At 39.3% G+C, this 22,291-nt stretch overlaps 1 protein-coding gene across 3 annotated transcripts in view; it reads right to left on the reverse strand.

Moving 5' to 3' along the window:
* Positions 1-22,291, reverse strand: part of YWHAE (tyrosine 3-monooxygenase/tryptophan 5-monooxygenase activation protein epsilon) — a 53,827-nt gene that overhangs the window by 7,076 nt on the left and 24,460 nt on the right. For 2 of the 3 annotated variants that reach the window (XM_040455473.1, XM_040455471.1), the window contains exons 2-4: positions 5,428-5,627; positions 1,652-1,758; positions 787-993 (exon numbers count right to left, since the gene is read on the reverse strand). In XM_040455473.1, the coding sequence (XP_040311407.1) occupies positions 787-993; positions 1,652-1,758; positions 5,428-5,627 (514 nt within the window). Of the gene's footprint in view, positions 1-786; positions 994-1,651; positions 1,759-5,427; positions 5,628-21,716; positions 21,798-22,291 lie in introns of all 3 variants that reach the window. The other variant, XM_040455472.1, reaches the window with a different exon arrangement.

Raw genomic sequence — 22,291 nt, forward strand, 5'->3', positions numbered from 1 at the left:
ACATAATGCCATCCAATTATACAACAAAATGGTTAGAATGATAACCTTCATGTTGTATTTTGTAGTAATTTTTACAAGTAAAAAGCCATGTACATAAAGCTATCCTTTAAATTTCTATCTGTTTCAAAAATTGCGGGGCGCCTGGGCGGCTCAGTTGAGCATCTGACTCTTGGTTTTGGCTCAGGTCATGATCCTACAGTACAGGAATCTCATTGAGCCCCATATCAGGCTCTGCTCCCACACTCACAGTGTGGAGCCTGCTTAGGATTCTCTCTCTTCCCTTTGCCCCTACCCCACTCGCCCTCTGTCTCTCTCAAAATAAGTAAATAAATTTAGGGAAAAAATTGGGAACAATCTGAAATACAAATGGGCGAATTGTTAACATACAAAGCTGGAGAACTGTTCATATTAAAATAGAAATTACAAAATATGTACAACTAAGAGCATAACTATATTAAAAAGCATGCCTACAAGGACTAACAGCTAATATAAAAACATTAAAATAACTCTACAATTCCTCTCATTTCACTCTATCACTAACAAGTTAAAAATTTTTTTCAACCTATCAACAAAATATTTCCCCATCAACATCCAAAACTGCTATCCTAGCAAACTAGGTAAGGTCTGTCCTAAATCATCCAAAGCAGTTTCATTAAGAGCCAAAAGAATTCTTTAGTACATGGCCAAGGATACAAAGGCAGTCCCAGGAAACAAAACAGAAACAATTGTCCTTTGTAACTTTTTCACTTTCATAGTGAGAGCTTTTGTTTCTCTTCCATGACTTACCTGCAGGCACGGTCAGGGGAATTAAGAATTTCATAGTAGAATACGGAGAAATTGAGAGCAAGACCTAAGCGAATAGGATGCGTCGGTGGAAGTTCTGTCATTGCAATATCACTAGCAGCTTTATAAGCCACTAGGCTGTTCTCCGCAGCCTCCTTCCTGTCATTTCCTGTGGCAAATTCAGCCAGATACCTGTGGTAGTCCCCTTTCCTAAAACAAAACAAAATAAAACAATAGAATTAAGAAAAATGTTTTTAAATGAAAGTAGACTGTTACAATTTTTCTATATTCTATAAAATGAAGTATGTGACAAAAATATATCAATAATTAACAAGTATACTTCAGTAATTTCACAAAGTCTCTTTCAGGAAAGACTGACTAGTCTATCTAGTTTTCCCCCTCAGAGTTCGTATTACCAAACAGAAGCAAAACACTAGAGAAATCAACTGAAAAGCCTCAAAAATGAACAAATTTGTCAATGACTAGAATTAAAAATGAGAAGTGGTTCCCAAAAAAATGGCATGACAGTTTGTTAATCATGAAATAAAACTTGTACATAAAATGTTAAAATTGAGCTATGTAATAATGTATTACTATACAGCTGGGGGCTAATTCCACACAAAAATGCAAACAGGTAAAATAAAACCTAGTACTTTCACAGTAGTCTGACCATCTTAAACGCAACAACTGTTCACTAGCAGTGAATCTGCAAACGACTACTCAAAAATTAAGTTTTGAAAATCATTCTTCCCGTGTAACTATTCTTCTAACAAACTATTATTAAAGTTGAACACCTACACAGAGAAAGTGGTAATTCTAAGGGAGCCAACATTTAATCTCACATTTTCCCTTCTAGTATAGAACCTACATTTTATAATAGAAAACCTTGGACTCGCCAGTGTTAGCTGCTGGAATGAGGTGTTTGTCCAGTACATCCAGAATGTCACAACAGATTAACTTTAGCTCAGTCTCAACCTGGAAAAAAAAGTCAAAAATTGTTTAAGTCTAAGAGATTACATAAATTATGACACAATCTCCCTCTGGTTTTAAGGAAGAGAGCCATAGTAAACAGAATATACATCTTTCTCCAAACCTTCTTCCTCTCTCTTGATTAAAAAAAAAAAAGAGAGAGAGAGAGAGAGAAAAGTTATCTCCAAGTTACAGAAATTACCTTCTTTCTTTCTCCATGCTGTTAAGTGCTTTAAAAAAGAAAAAAGGCAGGAGTGCCTGGCTGACACAGACCATGGAGCATGGGACTCTCAATCTCCGGCTTGTGAGTTCAAGCCCCAGGTTGGGTATGGATACTACATAAAAATAAAAATCTTGAGGCACCTGGGGGAGCTCAGTCTACTGAGCATACAACTTTGGCTCAGGTCATGATCTGGAGGTTCATGGGTTCCAGCCCTATGTCAGGCTCTGCTCTGACAGCTCAGAGCATGTAGCCTGCTTGAGATTTTGTGTCTCCCTTTCTCTCTGCCCTTCCCCTGCCTGTGCTGTCTGTCTCCCTCTCAAAAATAAACATTAAAACAAGAGACAGCGCTATGATGTGAACAGAGGCAGGCTAGAAAACCTAAGGTCATGGTTTATAAGGGATAGAATAAAAATTCAGTCCCAGGCAACTGGCCTCCAGTGCTCACATTCCTAACCACTACTGTGCTCAACAGCCGTAAGTGGAAAAGATCCACAGCCAAATTATAGCACTAAAACTCTGTATACTCAAGTAAATATTGCCACTCATCTCAATTTATCATACCAAAGATGAATATCCCAAGTGAACGTACATATTATCTTAGTCTCTATTTTCTATTAATTCATGGTGACACTGGTGAACCTTTCCAAGTTCTTCTTATGCCCTCTGGAACCTCCTTTCCATTGTAAAGAATCCTCCCACTCTCTCTTCTCCTATAATCTCATCCAGATCCTAAATTAAACTAGCTCTTTCCTGAATAAACTACCTCCCTCATGGCTTTTCAAGTAGCAATTATTCTAAGAGAAAAAATTTCTGAATTCTCTTAGCTCCCCACTAACTCAGTATGACTGGCTGCTGTTACTCCACAAACAGCTCCTCTCTGGAAGCTCATCCTCTGTGACCTAATTTTTCACTATCTGTTATCAGTGGATCTCTACAGGCCTTCCAACCACATTCACAGGCTACCTCTCCAATTCCTGGTATCACACCAAGGTATTATCACCATGTTCCTTTCAATACAGTTCCCTGATCTCAACTCCATGACCTTATTTGTCAACATCTCTAACTGAGCTGCTTTATCCAAGAAGTCTTTTTTTTTTTTTTATGTTTTATTTATTTTTGACAGAGAGAGAGACAGAGCATGAGCAGGGGAGGGGCAGAGACAGAGGGAGACACAGAATCCGAAGCAGGCTCCAGGCTCTGAGTTGTCAGCACAGAGCCCGACGCGGGGCTCGAACTCACAGACTGCGAGATCATGACCTGAGCCGAAGTCGGACGCTCAACTGACTGAGCCACCCAGGCGCCCCTATCCAAGACGTCTTAAATTCTATTTCACTACTACATTGTAACTTCCTTCCTTACTTCTTTATTCCTGTTATTCCTAATTAGAGACACATCAAGACCTCCAGCCTCTTGAATCTTTCATCTTCCCCCAATTTATCAGTCCCTCTCTTTGCTTCCTGCTTCCTTTCCTACTTAGCCCAAATCCCACAATTTAGCACAGAATTCTGCCACTTAAGCATTTTTAACTTTCTCATTTCATCGTTCCTCTGAGACACCAAACTTTTCTACTGACAACCCATACTCGTGTTCCAATATATTTGACATTAATGGGCACACTGATATCAGCTTACCACCTTTTTTTAAAGATTATTTTAAGTTTATTTATTTTTGACAAAGTGAGAGCATGAGCTGGGGAGGGGCAGAGAGAGGGAGACACAGAACCCGAAGCAGGCCCCAAGCTCCAAGCTGTCAGCACAGAGCCCGACACTGGGTTCGAACTCACGAACTGTGAGATCATGACCTGGGCCGAAGTAAGATGCTTAACTGACTGAGCCACCCAGGCGTGTCCCTATATCAGCTTACCACCTCTTAAGTCACTCAAAACCTCAGTTTTCCCATCTATAAAGTAGACTAATACCTATTCTTTACAGGGTAATTTAAATAAATACCGTATGTTGCACAATTATGTGTATTAATATCTCCCCACTCAAGAACAGCGTCCAACAAAGGTGGAGATAATAAATGTAGTTGCCCTTTTCCCTCTCCCTACCAAATTCATTCCCCATGCTACTTTTTGAGTGTTCCTGTAATTTCCCTCACTGGACTCAAAATGTGTTTATATGCCTTTCTCTTCCACAAGAATCACTTTCTCAATAGTAGCCTGACATTTTGGACTAGATCATTCTTTGCTATACAGGGCTGTTCTATCCACAGGGTATTCAGCAAACAGCATCCTTGTCTCTACCCACTGGATGCCAATAGCACCCTCCAAGTTGTGACAACCAAAAATGTCTTCAGAAATTGCCAAATGCCCTCTGAGCAGTAGAATCACCTCTGGTTGAAAACCACTAACCTAGATCAACGGCTATGGTACTTTTTTGACCAAAACTCACAGTACGAAAAATTCCATTTATATATAAAATACCTGAAACAGTAACTTCAAGAAATAATGTCCAATGCCTTTAACATTTTCTACTCAATTAAGAAAACAATGACTAGACTGAACCTCCATATGCAAAGTAACCTGTATTTGTCTCATCTTTACATCCATAGCACCTAGCAAATTGTGCGGCACATAAGAGGCACAAAAATACTTGTTACATTGTCCTGGATGGTTCTTTCAAGTCACTCAATGAAGTATTTTGCAGTTAACTACAATAAAAACAAGATTAAATTAGTTTCTACTTGTTGGTGCTCAAAAGTGAGCACCTTCTATAGCTTCCAGAGAAAACTTCTTCACCTCTGTCCTGAAATACTGTATGACCTATAATCTGGGTTAAGCAAAATATGCAAATCCATTCAAGTGTAAAATTTATATTACACATGTGTACTACAGTGTGATCTAAAATGTTCAGGGACACCTGGGTGGCTCAGTCAGTTAAGTGTCCAACTCTTGATTTTGGCTCAGGAGATGATCTCACCATTCACGAGTTCACGACCCATTATCAGGCTCTGCACTGTAAATGCAGAGCCTGCTTGGGATTCTCTCTCTCTCTGTTCCTCCCCTGCTTTTATGCTCACTCGCTCTCTCTCAAGATAAATGAACTTTTTAAAAATTCTTAAAAAAAATAATAAAATGTTCAAAACCTGGGACGCCTGACTGGCTCAGTCGGAAGAGCATGTGACAATCTCAGAATCATGAGTTCAAGCCCCACACCAGGTTTAGAGACTACTTAAATAAAATTTTACTAAATTTTTTAATGTTTATTTCTGAGACAGAGCACAAGCAGGGGAGGGGCAAGAAAAACAGAATCCAAAGCAGGCTCCAGGTTCTAAGCTGTCAGCACACAGAGCCCGAAGTGGGGTTCAAACTCACAAGCCATGAGATCATGACCTGAGCATGACATTGGACGCTTAACTGACTGAGTCACCCAGATGCCCCGAGCTTTAAAATAAAATATCCAAAACATGAGGCATCTTTCTTTAAAGAAGCCTAGGATAGATAATCTCACCATTTGCCGATATTCCCGAATCATTTTTAGTTTGTCTTCTCCTCCCTTGTTTTCTTCTTTCTGTTCAATGCTGCTGATTATTCTCCAGGAAGCTCTTCTGGCTCCAATCACATTTTTATATGCAACAGATAGGAGGTTTCTTTCTTCAACTGTCAACTCCACATCCATCCCTGCTACTTTCTTCATCGATTCCACCATTTCTATAAGGGAAAAGTGAAATCAGACCTTACAAAGTAAGTTTTGTTGATACAAAATCCCTTCACAATAGGTCTTTTTTTCTGTCAAGCTAGTATAAAAAGGTAAGAATTTTAACAAAAATAACTATAATCATTAAACCTGAAAGGAGTAAAAAACCAAAAATCATGTAAAAGAAAGTAAACTAAGAGCCTAGAACAAGAGAATCTGTAATAAAAGTTCTATGGAATCAAAACCTCATATGCCACCTAACTCAATACAGCTAGAAGCATCTGTCTCATTAAATAAGGGAACTAGGAAAGCACATCTGCCCATTTCCCAGTAAAAATAATTGAGCTGGATTAAGACAAAGATTAAAAATCTGTAGGCTCTAGGGGTACCTGGGTGGCTCAGTCGGTCAAACCCCCAACTTTGGCTTAGACAATGAACTCACAGCTTGTGGGTTCAAGCCCCACATCGGGCTCTGTGCTGACAACTCAGAACCTGGAGCTTGCTTCAGATTATGTCTCCCTCTCTCTGCCCCTCCCCCACTCATGCGCGTGCTCTCTCGAAAATAAAATAAGCATTAAGAAAATCTGTTTTAATTTACAGGCTCTAAAATATTTTTTCTTACAAATAAGTTCTATTTCAAAAAGTCATGGGAGAAAAGAATATTCATTATATAGCAAACATACGCATTTGAGCATTTGGTTAAATCACAAACACAAACCAAACGTAACTTTGGATGTTTCCATCCTTCCACCTTTAGAAAGAAATTGTCCACCTCCTACACATTCATTAGCAAAACTTTTGATGGTTCCTATTTGTTACCACTAGGTGGCGGGCTAAGAAAGGAGCCCAGATAAACCTTAGGAGATCCCCAAGTTTAAAGAAAAACACAGGGAACAACAATGCAGAGAAATGCAAAGGAAGAACCAAAAACAGCTCAATGAATACTAACCCAATAAATATATTTACTAAAACTATGCTTTTAGAAAAGACTAAATGCCATATCACCATGTGGCTCTTTACTGATTCAGAATCTTTGGTCATAAGACCCCAAGAATCTACATTTTAACAAATACCCTTAGCATACATTAACACTCTAAGCATAAGCATATTCTAAAATATGATACAGATAGTAACTTTATGAAACACTCCTTAAGAGTTAAATTATGTGCTGTCCCAGGAAAATAAGTTTTAAAAAATTACACTTTAGGGAGTACCAGAAAATTAATAGAAATATTAAGATAGTAAGGTCTTTGAAAAGTTTGGTAGTTCTTATAGTTAGAAAACCCTATTAAGACTCAGTAATTCTACTACTAGAGATTTCCCAAAAGAAATTAAAATGTATCTTAACAAGGACCTTCACACAAATAAATGGTCACGGCAACTTTATTCAAAACGCTAAGGTGAAAACAACCCAAAAGTCTAAGTATACAATGGAGTACTACTCAAGAATAAAAAAATAAACTACGGATACAAATAACAAGATGTAGGGGGCGCCTGGGGGTGGCTCAGCCTTTTAAGTCTGTTAATTTCGGCTCGGGTCATGACCTCACAGTTCTTGGGACAACAAGAAGCCTGCATGGGGTTCTCTCCCTCTGCCCATTCCTTGCTCGCACACGTATGTGGGCACATGCACTTCCTTCTCCCCAACCCGCACAAAAACAAATTTTAAAACAAAAACTCACAAGATAGATGAATTACAAAATCATTCTAACTGAAAAAAGCCAGACCAAAAAAGACTATATAATTCACTCAAGCCAAGTCACAGAAATTGCAAAACTATAAAGACAACAAATAAGTGGTTATACCAAGGTATAGGGGTGAAGTGACGGGCTTGTGTGTAAAGGAAATTTGGGGAGTAAGAAAATTGCTCCACTGTGGTGGTTACACTTATCTAAACACTAAATTGTACAATATAAACCCTTGAATCACACAAGAGTAGGGCACCAAGCACAGTCAGAAATCCAAGTATACCTCGTAGCTCCCCAAAACCTTTACTAATAGCCGAATGCTGACCAAAAGCCTTGCTGATAATTAACACATATTTCTGTATGCTATATCTATGATATACTGCATTCCACAATAAAGTAAGCTAGAGAAAAAGTTATAAAGAAAATTCCATAAGAGAAAATACATTCACAGTACTGTACTGGTTCATTGAAAAAAAAAATCCACATGTAAGTAGACCTGCTCAGTTCAAGCACATGTTGTTGTTCAAGAGTCAACTGTATATGTAAAAGGGGTATATTTTATCATATATAAATTATACTTTAATTTTTTAATGTAATTCTGAAGCATTAAAGAAATAGTAGGGAGTACAGTAATAAAACCATTAATTCATTTGTGGAAGCCTGAAAGCATTCATTCTTTTTTAATTCAGTAGGCTCCATGCCCAACACAGGGCTTGATTGAACTCACCACCTTGAGATCAAGAGTCACATGCTATAAGGACTGAGCCAGCCAAGTGCCCCAGAACTTTTTTTTTTAACTACAGTCATTAAAAAAGGGGGGGGGGGGGCGCCTGGGTGGCTCAGTCAGTTGAGCATCTGACTTCGGCTCAGGTCATGATCTTGCGGTCTGTGAGTTACAGCATTGGGCTCTGTGCTGACAGCTCAGAGCCTGGAGCCTGTTTCCATTTCTGTGTCTCCCTCTTTCTCTGCCCCTCCCCTGCTCATGCGCGCTCGCGCTCGCTCTCTCTCTCTCTCTCTCTCTCTGAAAAATAAACATTTAGAAAAAAAAAGGGCTAAATTTAGGGCCAGTGGAGTCAGAGGGTAATTTCAAGATCACTTCCATACAAGTTTATTTTCAAAAAACTAACAAATTAAACATTCCTCAGAAGTGAATCAGTAATTAGTTTTCTATATTGGCCCCAACAAAGCAATTTAAAAATTAATCTAGCCACACCAAAAGACAATTCTTTTAAATTGTATGACTTTGCAACTATATGGAAAAACTATACACAAAATACCACCAAAAATTTAACAATGATAGATCTGAGTACTATTCCAGATAATTTGCATTTCCTTCACTTTCTATGCTTTAAAATTTTCAACATTTTAACAATATTTTTACAGTAAGAAGAGGGAAATATATTTTTAAAATTTTTAAAAATTTTTTGAGAGAAAGGGAGAACGTGAACAGTGGAGAGAGGCAGAGGGGGAGAGAGAGAATCCCAAGCAGGATCAAGGCTCACCATGGAGCCCGTTGCAGAGCTTGATCACAACCTGAGCCAAAATCAAGAGTCCAACATTCAACCAACTGAGCCATCCAAGGGCCCTAGGGAAATGGAATTAAAGGACTCAATGATAGTCTACAATCCGATTCAATTAAGTATATCACTCCTTTCATTTTAGAAAGCCACAAACTATGCACAAAAGACTATGGTACAACTACAGAAGCAGCAGTTACCCAGTTTTATTAAACAACAGCTTCGGGGCGCCTGGGTGGCGCAGTCGGTTAAGCGTCCGACTTCAGCCAGGTCACGATCTCGCGGTCCGTGAGTTCGAGCCCCGCGTCAGGCTCTGGGCTGATGGCTCAGAGCCTGGAGCCTGTTTCCGATTCTGTGTCTCCCTCTCTCTCTGCCCCTCCCCCGTTCATGCTCTGTCTCTCTCTGTCCCAAAAATAAATAAACGTTGAAAAAAAAAATTAAAAAAAAAAAAAAAAAAACAGCTTCACTGATCTTCACCTATATGATTCACTCATTTAAAATGTACAATGTATGGGAATGCAAGCTGGTGCAGCCACTCTGGTAAACAGTATGAAGGTGCCTCAAAAAACTAAAAATAGAACTACCCTACGACCCAGCAATTGTGATACTAGGTATTTATCCAAGGAATACAGGTGTGCTGTTTCGAAGGGACACAGGCACCCCAATGTTTACAGCAGCACCATCAACAATAGCCAAAGTATGGAAAGAGCCCAAATGTCCATCAGTGGATGAATGGATAAAGAAGATGTGGTATATATATATACATACACATACATACATACATACATATACACACACACACACACAATGGAGTATTACTCGGCAATCAAAAAGAATGAAATCTTACCATCTGCAACTACATGGATGGAACTGGAAGTATTAGGCTAAGTGAAATTAGTCAGAGAAAGACAAATATTATGACTTCACCCATATGAGGACTTTTAATCTTCAAAACAGATGAACATAAGGGAAGGAAAACAAAAATATAAAAACAGGGAGGAGACCAAAACATAAGAGACTCATAAATATGGAGAACAAACAGAGGGTTACTAGAGGGGGTGTGGGAGGAGGGATGGGCTAAAATGGGGAAGGGGCACTAAGGAATCTACTCCTGGAATCATTGCTGCACTATATGCTAACTAATTTGGATGTAAATTTTTAAAAAATAAAATTTTTAAAAATAAATAAAATGCACAATGTAGTGGTTTTTAGTATATTCACAAAGTGGTGCAACGATGACCACAATCAGTTTTAGAACAGTTTCATCTCACCTGAAAAAGAAACACTCCATACCCATTAGCCATCACTCCCCACATATACCCCAATTCTCTCAACCCTAAGTAACCACCAATCTCCTTTCCATCTCTACGGATTTACCATTCCGGACATTCCATATAAATGCAACCATGTTATGTAGGCATACCTTGTTTTACAACTGCATTGTTTACAAATTGAAGATTTGTAGCAACTTTGTACTAAGCAAGTCCTCAGCACCGTATTTCCAACAGCATCAGTTCATTTCATGTTTCTGTGTCACACTTCAATAATTCTCGTAATATTTCAAGCTGATTTTTCATTATTATTACATTTGTTATGGCGATCTATAATCAGTGATCTTTGATGTTACAACCGTTTTGGGGCACCACAAACCGCACCCATATAAAATGGCAAACAATAAATGATGTGTTCTGTCCCGCCAACCTGCTATTCATCTTCAGTACCATGTCCTGTCACCCCACACTCCACTATCTCTCCCTCTCTCCTCAAGCCTCTCTATTCTCTGAGACACTACAATATTGAAATTAGGCCAGTTAATAACCCTAAAATGGTCCCTAAGTGTTCAAGTGAAAGGAAGTCACACAACTCTCACTGTAAATCAAAAGCTAGCAATAATTAAGTTTAGTAAGGAAGGTATGGTGAAAGTTGAGGCAGGCCAAAAGCTAGGCCTCTTATGCCAAACAATTTGCCAAACTGTGAATACAAAGGAAAAGTTCTTGAAGTTGAAATGAAAAGCACTACTCCAGTTAACACATGAATAGTAAGAAAGAAAAACAGCCTTATCCCTGATACAGAGAAGTTTTAGTGGTCTGCATAGAAGATCAAACTAGCCACAACATTCCCTTAAGCCAAACCTAATCCAGACCAAGGCCCTAACTTTCTTCTATTATATGAAGGCTGAGAGAGGGGAGGAAACTACAGAAGAAAAATCAGGCCAGCAAAGGTTGGTTCATGAGGTTTAAGGGAAGAAAGTCCTCTCCACAACAAGGTGAAGCAGCAAGTGCTGTGGTACAAGCTACAAGTTATCCAGAAGATCTTAGCTAACATAATTAATGAAGGTGGCTACACACTCAATAGATTTTCAGTGTTGATAAAACAGCTTTATATTATTAGATGCCATCTAAGATTTTCCCAGCTAAAGAGAAGCCAATGCCTGGTTTCAAAATTTCAAAGGATAGGGTGACTCTCATGTTAGGTAGGGCTAAAGCAGCTGGTGATTTTAAGTTGAAGCCAATGTTCACTGACGAGTCTGAAAATCCTCAGCCCTTAAGAATTATGCTAAATTTGGGTGCCTGGTGAGCATAGTCGGTACAGCATGCAACTCTTGACCTCAGGGTTGTGAGTTCAAGCCCCTCACTGGTTGTAGAGATTACTAAAAATATAATCTTCAAAAAAAATTACGCTGAATCTACTCTGCCTGTACAGTATAAGGGAACAAAAGCCTGATGACAGCACATCTGTTTACAACACAGTTCACTATTTTTAGCCTACTATTGAGACCTACTGCTCAGGAAAAAAGATTCCTTTTCAAAATATTACTGCTCAATGACAATGGACCTGGCCACCCTAGAGCTCTGATGGAGATGGACAAGATTAAGGTTTTCACATGCCTGCTAACACAATATCAATTCTGCATCCCAAGAATCAAGGATAATTTCAACTTTCACTATTATTAACAAATACATTTCAGAAAGAAAAAAAAAAAAAAAAGAAATACATTTCAGGGGTGCCTGGCTGGCTCAATCAGTACAGCATACCACTCTTGATCTTGGGATCATGGGTTCAAGACCCATGTTGGGTGGACATTACGTAAATAAACTTTAAAAAAAGTGGACTTAATCAAAACCAAAATGAGATATCACCTGTCAGAATGGCTACTGTCAAAAAGACAAAAAATAAGTGTTGGTGAACATGTGGACAGAAGGGAACCCTAATGCACTACTGGTGGGAATGTAAATCCGTGCAGCCACTGTAGAAAACAGTATGGAGATTCCTCAAAAAATTAAAAATAGACGGGGTGCCTGGGTGGCTCCGTCGGTTGAGCATCCAACTTCAGCTCAGGTCATGATCGCACAGTTCGTGGGTTCAAGCCCCACGTCAGGCTCTGTGCTGACAGAGCCTGGACCCTGCTTCGGATTCTGTCTGTCTGTCTGTCTGTCTCTCTCTGCTCTTCTCCCACTCATGCTCCGTCTCTCTCAAAAATAAAAAAATAAACATAAAAAATTTTTTAAAAATAGAAATACCATATGACCCAGTAATTCCACTGAGTATTTAACTCAATGAAAATAAAAACACTAATTTGAAAAGATATATGCATCTCCACTTATCACAGTATTATTTACAATAACCAAGATATGGAAGCAATCTAAGTGTCGATCAAGAGATGAATGGATAAAGATATAGTGTGTACACATACATTCCATGGAATACTACTCAGCCACGAAAAAGAATGACCTCTTGTCATTTGCAATAATATGGACGGACACAGAAGATATTCTGCCAAGTGAAATAAGACAGAGAAAGACAAATACCATATTTCACCTATATATGAAATCTAAAGAACAAAATAAAACAAACAAAAAAGCAGGAACAGACCCCTAAGTACAGAGAACTGGTAGCTGCCAGAGGAAAGGGAGGTAGGGGATGGACAAAAGTGTGAAGGAGAGTGGGAGGTATGGGCTTCCAGTTATGGAATGAGTAAGTCAGAGGGATGAAAGGTACAGCACAGGGAATACAGTCAGTGGTGTTGTGATAATGCTGTATAGTGACAGAAGTAGCTACACTTGTGGTGAACATTGTATAATCCATACAGTACAGAGCCTGTTTGGGATTCTCTCTCTCTGCCCCTCCCTCGCATGCATGCTCTCTCCCTCTCTCAAAATAAATAAATAAACTAAAATAATAAAATAACAAAGTAGGCCTGAAGGTTGACTCAACTGCTGCAATCTCATGATAAAACTAACAAATAAGGGAGTTAGGTTGCTTCTTATGAATGGAGCAAAGAAAATGGTTTATTTTTTTTTAATGTTCATTTATCTTTGCGAGAGTGTGACTGGAGGAAGGGCAGGGAGGGGGACAAAGAATCCAACGCAAGCCTGATACGGGGCTCAAACACACGAACTGCAAGACCATGACTTGAGCCAAAGTTGGACACTCAACCGGCTGAGCCACCCAGGCACCCCAGAAAATGGTTTTTTGAGATGGAATTTACTTCTGGTTAAGACTGCTGAAATGAATCCAAAATCTATAAAGAACTTATCAAAATCAACACCCAAAAACCAAATAATCCAGTGAAGAAATGGGCAAAAGACATGAATAGACACTTCTCCCAAAGAAGACATCCAGATGGCTAACAGACACATGAAAACATACTCAACATCACTTATCATCAAGGAAATACAAATCAAAACCACAATGATACCACCTCACCTGTCAGAATGGCTACAAATTAACAACTCAGACAACAACAGATGTTGGCAAGGATGTGGAAAAAAAAGCACCCTTTTTCACTGCTAGTGGGATGCAAACTGGTGCAGCCACTCTGGAAAACGGTATGGAGTTTCCTCAAAATATTTAAAAATAGAACTACCTTACAACCCAGCAACTGCACTACTACGTATTTATCCAAAGGATACAGGCATGCTGTTTCAAAGGGGCACATGCACCCCAATGTTTATAACAGCGTTATCCACAACAGCCAAAGTATGGAAAGAGCCCAAATGTCCATCAACAGATGAATGGATAAAGATGTAAGATACACACACACACACACACACACACAACGGAGTATTATTACTCAGCAATCAAAAAGAATGAAACCTTGCCATTTCAAACAATATGTATGGAACTAGAGTGTATCGTGCTAAGCAAAATTAGAGAAAGACAAATAGGACTTCACTCATATCTGGAATTTAAGACACAAAACAGATGAACATAATGGAAAGGAAGTAAAAAACCATAAAAACAGAGAGGGGGGACAAAACATAACATACTCTTAAATATAGAGAACAGGGTTGCTGAAGGGGTTGTGGGTGGGGGTATGGGCTAAATGGGCAAGGGGCATTAAGCATGACACTTGTTGGGATGAGCACTGGGTGTTATATGAAGAGGATGAATCACTGGATTTGACTCCTGCAATCAGTATTGTACTATATGCTAACTAACTTGGATGTAAATTTAAGAAAAAAATTTTAATTGGAAAAAAGACTTCTGAAATGACATTAAAGCATTTAAAACAGTACTTAGACTTAGTTGATAAAGCATTAGCAGGGTTAGGGTTAGGGTTAGGGTTAGACGTTGACTCCCAATTTTGAAAGACATTCTACCATGGGCAAAATGCTATCAAACAGCATCCCATGCTCCTGAAAGGAAATCAATCAATGCAGAAAACCTCACTGTTGTCTTTTTTAAGACACTGCCACAACCGTCCCTACCTTCAGCAACCAACACCCTGATCCGTTAGCAGCCATCAACAAGGCAAGACATTCCAGCACCAAAAAAAAAGATGACTCACTGAAAGTTCAGACACAGCCTTTTTAGCAATAAAGTATTTTTAACTAAGGTATGTAATTTTTTTTGACATAATGCTACTGCATACTTAAGGACTACAGCATATTGTAAAATAACTTTTATATGCACTAGCAAACCAAAAAATTCATCTGACTTGATTAGGATATTCGCTTCACTGGGATGTTCGCTTTACTGCAGCAGTCTGGAACTAAATCAACAATATCTCCAAGTATGCTTCTAATATGTTGTCTTTGTAACTGGCTTCTTTCAATTAGCATGTCTCAGGGTTCACCCAGAATGCAGCACCTAACAATATAGTTCACAAACTATATGGATAGACCACATTTTATTTATACGTTTACCAGTTAGTGGACATGTGAGTTGAATTTTCACTTTTTGGCCACCATGACTAACGCTGCTATGAATATTCACAGAAGTATGCTTTCAGGTCTCTTGCCTATATTACCTAGCAGTGGAACTGCAGGGACATCATAGTAACTTTTTGAAGGAAGTGCCAAACTTTTTCACAGGGGCTGCACTATTTTTACATTCCTACTGGCAATATAGGAAGATTCTAATTTCTCCATACTCTCACCAATATTTGTTAGTTTCTTTAAAAAAAAAAAAAGTTACCTCAGTGTGTGCAAAGTCGTACACATCATGGTTTTTATTTCTTTAATGGCTAATGATGTTGAGCATCTTTTCATGTGCTTACTGGCCATCTGCGTACTTTCTCTGGAAAATATTCAGATGCTTTGCCAATCTTTTAATTGGCTTGTCTTTTTATAATGGAGTTGCAGATGTTATTTACTTTTAAGACCCCAACTCTTCCCTCTTAGCCCCTCAACTAAGAATCCGTCCATTCCTGAAGGTAGTAGAGTAGATTAAGGGAGAGTAGTAGCCATGAGTCATAAAAGCACTTCCTACTACCCCTGGGTGTTCTATACAACCAGCGCTTTGTACCAATTTGCAAATTATGACTATAATGAAGCTCTCATGAAAACCTTGGTGTCATCCTCACCCTTTTAACACCAGCAACAGAAACATGATCCTACCTATAAAGTACCCCAAAACTTTACGTGAAAACTGATTTATCCAAAACTGGCCACACCTTCAAAACCACCATCAGCAGGATTAGCGCAATTATATTCACAAAAAATGCTCAATTTAACTAGTATTTCACAAAGTCTTCCCTGCAATAACTATTTTCTCAATGTGATCTAAGCACTTCTGGGATGGGGGATGGCTGTCAAATCTGTTTGCAGCAGGTATGATCAAAACTTATGAACCAGTGAATAGAGTGTCACTGTCAAAGACTACATGTGGATGCAGAGGCAATTTGGTACAAACACTCTGGACAAAATTTGGGAGACTTCCAAGTAGCTTGGGGACAATAGGTAGCTGACTGAAAATCATCAAAGAAACGGAAATTTAGAATACTAGCAACAGAAAGGGCACAATAATCAAACATACTAATAAATGCCTGTTTGGGGGCACCTGGGTGGCTTAGTCAGTTAAAGCATCTGACTTTGTCTCAGGTCATGATCTCACAGTTCGTGAGTTCGAGTTCCGCTTTGGGTGAACTCGAGCCCTGCTTCTGTCTGTCTGTCTCTCTCTCTCTGCCCCTCGATCATTTGTGCCCTTTTTCTCTCAAAAATAAAGCCTGTTTGGTTCCAGGCCATTTCCCCTTTACTGTGTAGTAATAGCCTAGTTAGACATCAATTACTTTAAACCAGCTTGCCTGTATTTGTTATGGGACTATCCTGCCAAAAGTTCCCTATTTTTCACCCTGACTTTAATTTAGCTTTATTTCTTAGTTTTGCTCTTTGAAGTATTTGTGTAAATATATTCATTCAATAAACCATTCACAAATAAAACACCTCATGCCAGGCACTGTTCCAAATGCTTTGCAGGTATTAATGCATTTAATCTTCTCAACAAGCCTTTGAAGTAGGTAGCAGTATTATCCCCATTTTATAAGGAAATTGAAGAACAGGGAAGTTAAACTTGATCGAAATCACAAAGTCAGTAGATTATAAACCCAGGCAATCTGACTCCAGAGCTGTACTTTCATTTAATCATACTACCTCAGATTTGAATATTTATTTGAATTCATCTGGATGGGGATCCTTTGGTCTTTTCCTCCCCACCCCCCAACCCGGTCTTTTTTTTTTTTTTTTTTTTTTTTATTGAAGTAAGAACAGATGCAATAAATGGATGCAGTGACAAGAGACACAAGCTTAATACATTAAAATTTGGCTTATTCTTGCTTAAAGCACATCCTTTTCCACCAAGTTAACCCTCCAGAACACTATCTCCAAAAAGCTTAATGCCCACACCTAGCAGAATAACTCCCATGCTACTAAGATTTCTACATCAACGTCCCAGTAAACATGATTATCCCAAGATGTCCCCAACAGCTGGTAAAGCAAGTTTCTGCTGAGATTCAATAGCCCTGTAATCTTATAAAGACAAAGTACAAATCTACAAGGGGGCATGTTTCCACCTATTAAACTGACTAAAAATTACCACAATGCCTAATTCTACAGTTCCTAATGAGATCCAGGGTCAGAAGAGAAGCAAACTGTTCAGCATCTGTCATGGAAAAATGAGCAGGCACTGTACTAGCTGACAGAATTAATGTACCTTGTACTGAAGCATACAGGGTCATAACCATAATTATTCCCAAAATGGAAAAAATACTTGCCAGTGGTTACAAAACATAATCCTGACTTTATTTTTTTTTTTAATTTTCTTTTTTCAACGTTTTTATTTATTTTTGGGACAGAGAGAGACAGAGCATGAATGGGGGAGGGGCAGAGAGAGAGAGAGACACAGAATCGGAAACAGGCTCCAGGCTCCGAGCCATCAGCCCAGAGCCATCAGCCCAGAGCCTGACGCGGGGCTCGAACTCACGGACCGCAAGATCGTGACCTGGCTGAAGTCGGACGCTTAACCGACTGCGCCACCCAGGCGCCCCAATCCTGACTTTAAAACACAAAACCAGGGGCGCCTGGGTGGCTTAGTCACTTAAGCAACTGACTTGGGCTCAGGTCAATGATCTCACAGTTCATGGGTTAGAACCCCGTGTCGGGCTGTGCTGACAGCTCAGAGCCTGGAGCCTGCTTAGGATTCTGGGTCTCCTTCTCTCTCTGCCCCTCCCCCACTTGTGCTCTGTCTAAAAAAAATTTTTTTTAATAATTCAAAACCAGACAATTTAACTAAAGTGCCTAAACTCTCAAACACCACATTCAACGAACTTTCCAAGTTAAATGCTCATAGAAACAAGAAATTCTTAAGTCCAAGAACACTGAAAGTAATCATCCCAAGAAAAGAAAAAGGCCATAATAGCATCAGACACTGCCTTACAAAGGTTCTGTCACTCAAGGTTCTGGAGAGGTACTGGGTTTGCTTTATGTAAAGGTCGATCAGTTGGCCCATGACTGTTCTTCTCTGCCTAGGAAATTATTCATCACTCTGAATCAAACTCAAACATCTCATTCTATAAAGCCTTCCTGTGCTTCCCAATCCATGTACACATTTCTCTGAAGATCAGTGTTTTTTCTCCCCATCAAGTATAACCTTCCAGTCAATCAATAATTTAGAAAATTCCCTTCCTGGGGTGGCTGGGTGGCTCAGCTGATTAAGCAATAGACTTCAACTTCAGCTCAGGCCATGACCTGACAGTTCGTGAGTTCGAGCCCCACATCGGGCTCTCCTGTCAGTGTAGAGCCCACTTAGGATCCGCTGTCCCCGCCGCCCTCTGCACCTCTCCTGCTCACACTCTCTCAAAAATAAACACTTAAAAAGTAATTTTTAAAAAAATTACTTTCCTAAAAGGTCAAGAAATGTGTTTTTATCTATGTATTTCTAGAAGAGCATAGTATCTAATGCCACAAAAGGAACACAAACGTGATGAAAGAATAAAGACAGTAAGACAAACTATATTAAATAAAAAGACAGAAATAGGCTATGGTAGGCTTGACTATGTCAGAGGTAAATGAAATCTTTAAGGATTCCTTCTAGATAGGACCAAAGATTCTGTAATCATCTGTCAGCAGTATTATTTGGTAGAAAACTTACTTATATCTGTCCCTAAAGAGGTCCCTGAGGCCCAAGGTATCATCATCCTGAAAATCTGAGGTCTGTTCTTTAAATATATAAAGGGAAATTTAGTATAGTGTCTTATGTTATCTCACTTTGGTAAAGTGCCTATACATTCAAATAATATTCCCAACTAACAAGACTATGGTATCTTCAGGGATCCTATCTTGAATCCTGTACACGAAATGACCAAAGGAGAACCAACACCATTTCACATTACAAGAGTCAAAGCATTTAGGGATATTGTGAGAACCTGGTCTAGAAGTTCCACTACTTATCATCAAGAGAAGACAAACAGAATGAGTAGGATTATAACATGTTTTAAATGGAAAAGTGACTGGTTGGTGTAAAAAACAAGGGTGGGTGGGAAATAAACCCATCAATGCAATCTATAAAAGAGGGTTAAAAAAAAAAAATGCCACTTTTCCCAGTCAAGAGCTCCTAGGGCGCATTTAAGAGGACAGTGAAAGAAAAATCCTAGCTCTGTCCTTTATCTATTTAAAAAATAGTCACACTGGGACGCCTGGGTAGCTCAGTCGGTTAAACGTCGGCTCAGGTCATGATCCCACAGTTCGTGAGTTCAAGCCCCACATCGGGCTCTGTGCTGAAGCCTACTTCAAATTCTATGTCTCCCTCTGTCTGCCCCTCCACCGCTTGCACTCTGTCTCTAGCACTGTCTCAAAAATAAACAAACATTAAAAAAAATTTTTTTAAAGATAATCACACTACTAGGTATTTACCCAAAGAATATAAAAATATTAACTCAAAGGGATACATGCACCCCTATGTTTACAGCAGCATTATCTACATTAGCCAAATTATGGAAACAGCCCAAGTAACCATAGACCGATGAACGGGGTGGGGGGGGGGGGGGGGGCCCGCAAAGAAACTAAGTGTGTGTGTTTAATATTAGTCATAAAAAAGAATGAAATCCATGGGGCACCTAGGTGGCTCAGTCAGTTGAGCATCTGACTTCAGCTCAGGTCATGATCTAGCAGTTTCGGAGTTCAAGCACCGTGTCGGGCTCTGTGATGACAGCTCCGAGCCTGGAGCCTGCTTCAGATTCTTTGTATCCCCCTCTCTCTGCCACTCCCATGCTCATGCTCTCTCAATAATTAAAAAAAAAGTAAAAAAAAAGGGAATGAAATCTTGCCCATTTCCAACAACATGGATGGCACTAGAGAGTATTTATGCTAAGTGAAGTCAGTCAGATAAAGACAAATACCATATGATTTCACTCATATATGGAATTTAGGAAACAAAAGAGCAAAGGGGGAAAAAAAAAGAGGCAAACCAAGAAATAAGACTCTCAGCTATAGAAAACAAACTTGGGGTGCCTGGGTGGCTCAAGTTGGTTAAGCGTCCGACTTCAGCTCAGGTCATGATCCTGTGTTTCTTGAGTTCGAGCCCCGCATAGGGCTCTGTGTTGTCAGCAGAGGCTGCTTCAGATCCTCTGTTGGCCTCTCTGCCCCTCCCCCACTCTCTGTCTCAAAAAATAAACATTTAAAAGATTTTAAAAAAATAAACCGATGGTTATCAGAAAGGAGGTGGGGGTTGGGGGGACAGGTTACATAGGTGATGAGGATTAAGGAGTGCACTTGTGATGAGCACCAGGTGATGTATGGAACTGTCAAATCACTATATTGTACACCTGAAACTAACATTACACTGTATGGTAACTGGAATTTAAATAAAAGCTTTTAAAAAATTAAAAAAAATAAAAGATAAGGATGGCTACCACCAAAAAAGCAGGAAAGAAGTGCTGACGAGGCTGTGGAGAATTAGACCCTGCACTGTTGTGGTGGGCATGAAAAATGGTATAGTTGCTGTGTGAAACAGTAAAACATTTCCTTCCACAAAACTTGTTAAATACAATTACCATATAACCCAACAATTTTACTTCTGGGAATATACCAAAAAGAATTGAAAGCAGGGTCTTGAAAACATATTTGTACACACATGTTCACAGCAGCATTATTCACAATAGCTAAAACATGGAAACAACCCAAGTGTCCATCAGTGGATGAATGGATAAGCAAAATGTAATATATACATACAATAAAATATTATTCAGCCTTAAAAAGGGAAGGAAAGGGGCACCTGGGTGGCTCAACTGGTTAAGGGTCCGACTCTTGATTCTGGCTCAGGTCATGATCTAAAGGTTCTAAGATTGGGCCCCTAGTCCGTGCTAGGCATGGAACCTGCTTAAGATTCCCTCTACCTCTCCCCCTCTCTCTCTGTCCCTCTACTGCTCCTGCTGGCCTGCATGAAGGCAAGTTTCCCAAATCACTATGTCACATGGAAAGAATGCAAAGTTATCTTAGGGATGACTCAGAACTATAATGGGGATGGGGGAAGATCAGGAAAAAAACAAGGTACCTCTGTAAACTGTAAAACTCTCAAAAATTCACATTGGTGTAATTATAAAAATCATCTCAGTAAAACTCTCTCTCTAGACTAATTATTAGTTCTCAGGAATGGTTGTTTGAAACAGTTTGGGACCTATCAAAATATATTTTATATGCATATATCTGGACTGATCAATAGAGAAGTTATTACTTCCTGAGATAAAAATATTTTTTTAATGTTTATTTATTTTTGAGAGAGTGGGCGAGCATGCAAGCATGCGTGTGGTCGGGGGAGGGGCAGAGAAAGAAGTGGGAAAGAGAATCTGAAACAGACTCCCTGCTGACAGCAGAGAGCCCAACACTGGGCTCAAAACCTGTGAATCGTGATATCAAGACCTGAGCCAAGTCAGGCACTTAACCTGCCCCTATAGTTCTTTTTGCTAAATAATATTCTATTAAATAATAGAACATCTACCAAAAGAGGTAAATCTACTGTACAATTACAAATGACAGTGTAAGACCTGTACATTCCAATAAAATGCCACTATCTTTCCCTTACCTTGAATATTCTTTCATCACATGATGACTATTATCTTACAGACACTTCACTTATTTTTAAAAATCTAAAAATAAGAATAAATACCACAGAAAAGACTTACCATCATGGAAAGCCACTTGCACTAGAAGAGAACAAAACATCCTGCAGCATTTTCCCAGCTGCTGCGAAAAAGTATTTTATCCTTTGATGATAAAAGGAGGTAAACTTATTAGAAGGAGTGTGTCAACAGTTTAAATTTTAAGAATGTCCCCATCTTATGATTATCAGAGATATTAACACTGAGGGGAGAGACCCCTGTATGAACATGAATAACTCTTGCACCATATGTAAAAAATATATGTATTTGCGTCTTCTGGGCTCAAAAAGGAGGAAGTACAGCAGCAAAGAAAAACCTGATGTCCGCATGGGGGGGGTGGGACACCCAAGCGAATAAAAACCAAAAACCCAGACCTGCTCCAGCAAATACATTGGAAGAATAGCTAAATTAAGGACCAAAGGGAGAACTAAAAGACCTAAAATAAACGCCAGAGAACTTAATGTAACAAATTAAACAAACCTCAGTAGTAAGGAGACACCTGGGTGGCTCAGTCAGTTGAGCGCCCTAATCAGGTCATGATCCTGGGGGTCATGGAATGGAGCCCAAGTCTGGCTCTATGCTGAGCGTGGGGCATGCTT

The sequence above is a fragment of the Herpailurus yagouaroundi genome, unplaced genomic scaffold, assembly GCF_014898765.1.
Source record: "Herpailurus yagouaroundi ecotype Mexico unplaced genomic scaffold, PumYag 215, whole genome shotgun sequence".
NCBI lineage: Eukaryota > Metazoa > Chordata > Mammalia > Carnivora > Felidae > Herpailurus > Herpailurus yagouaroundi.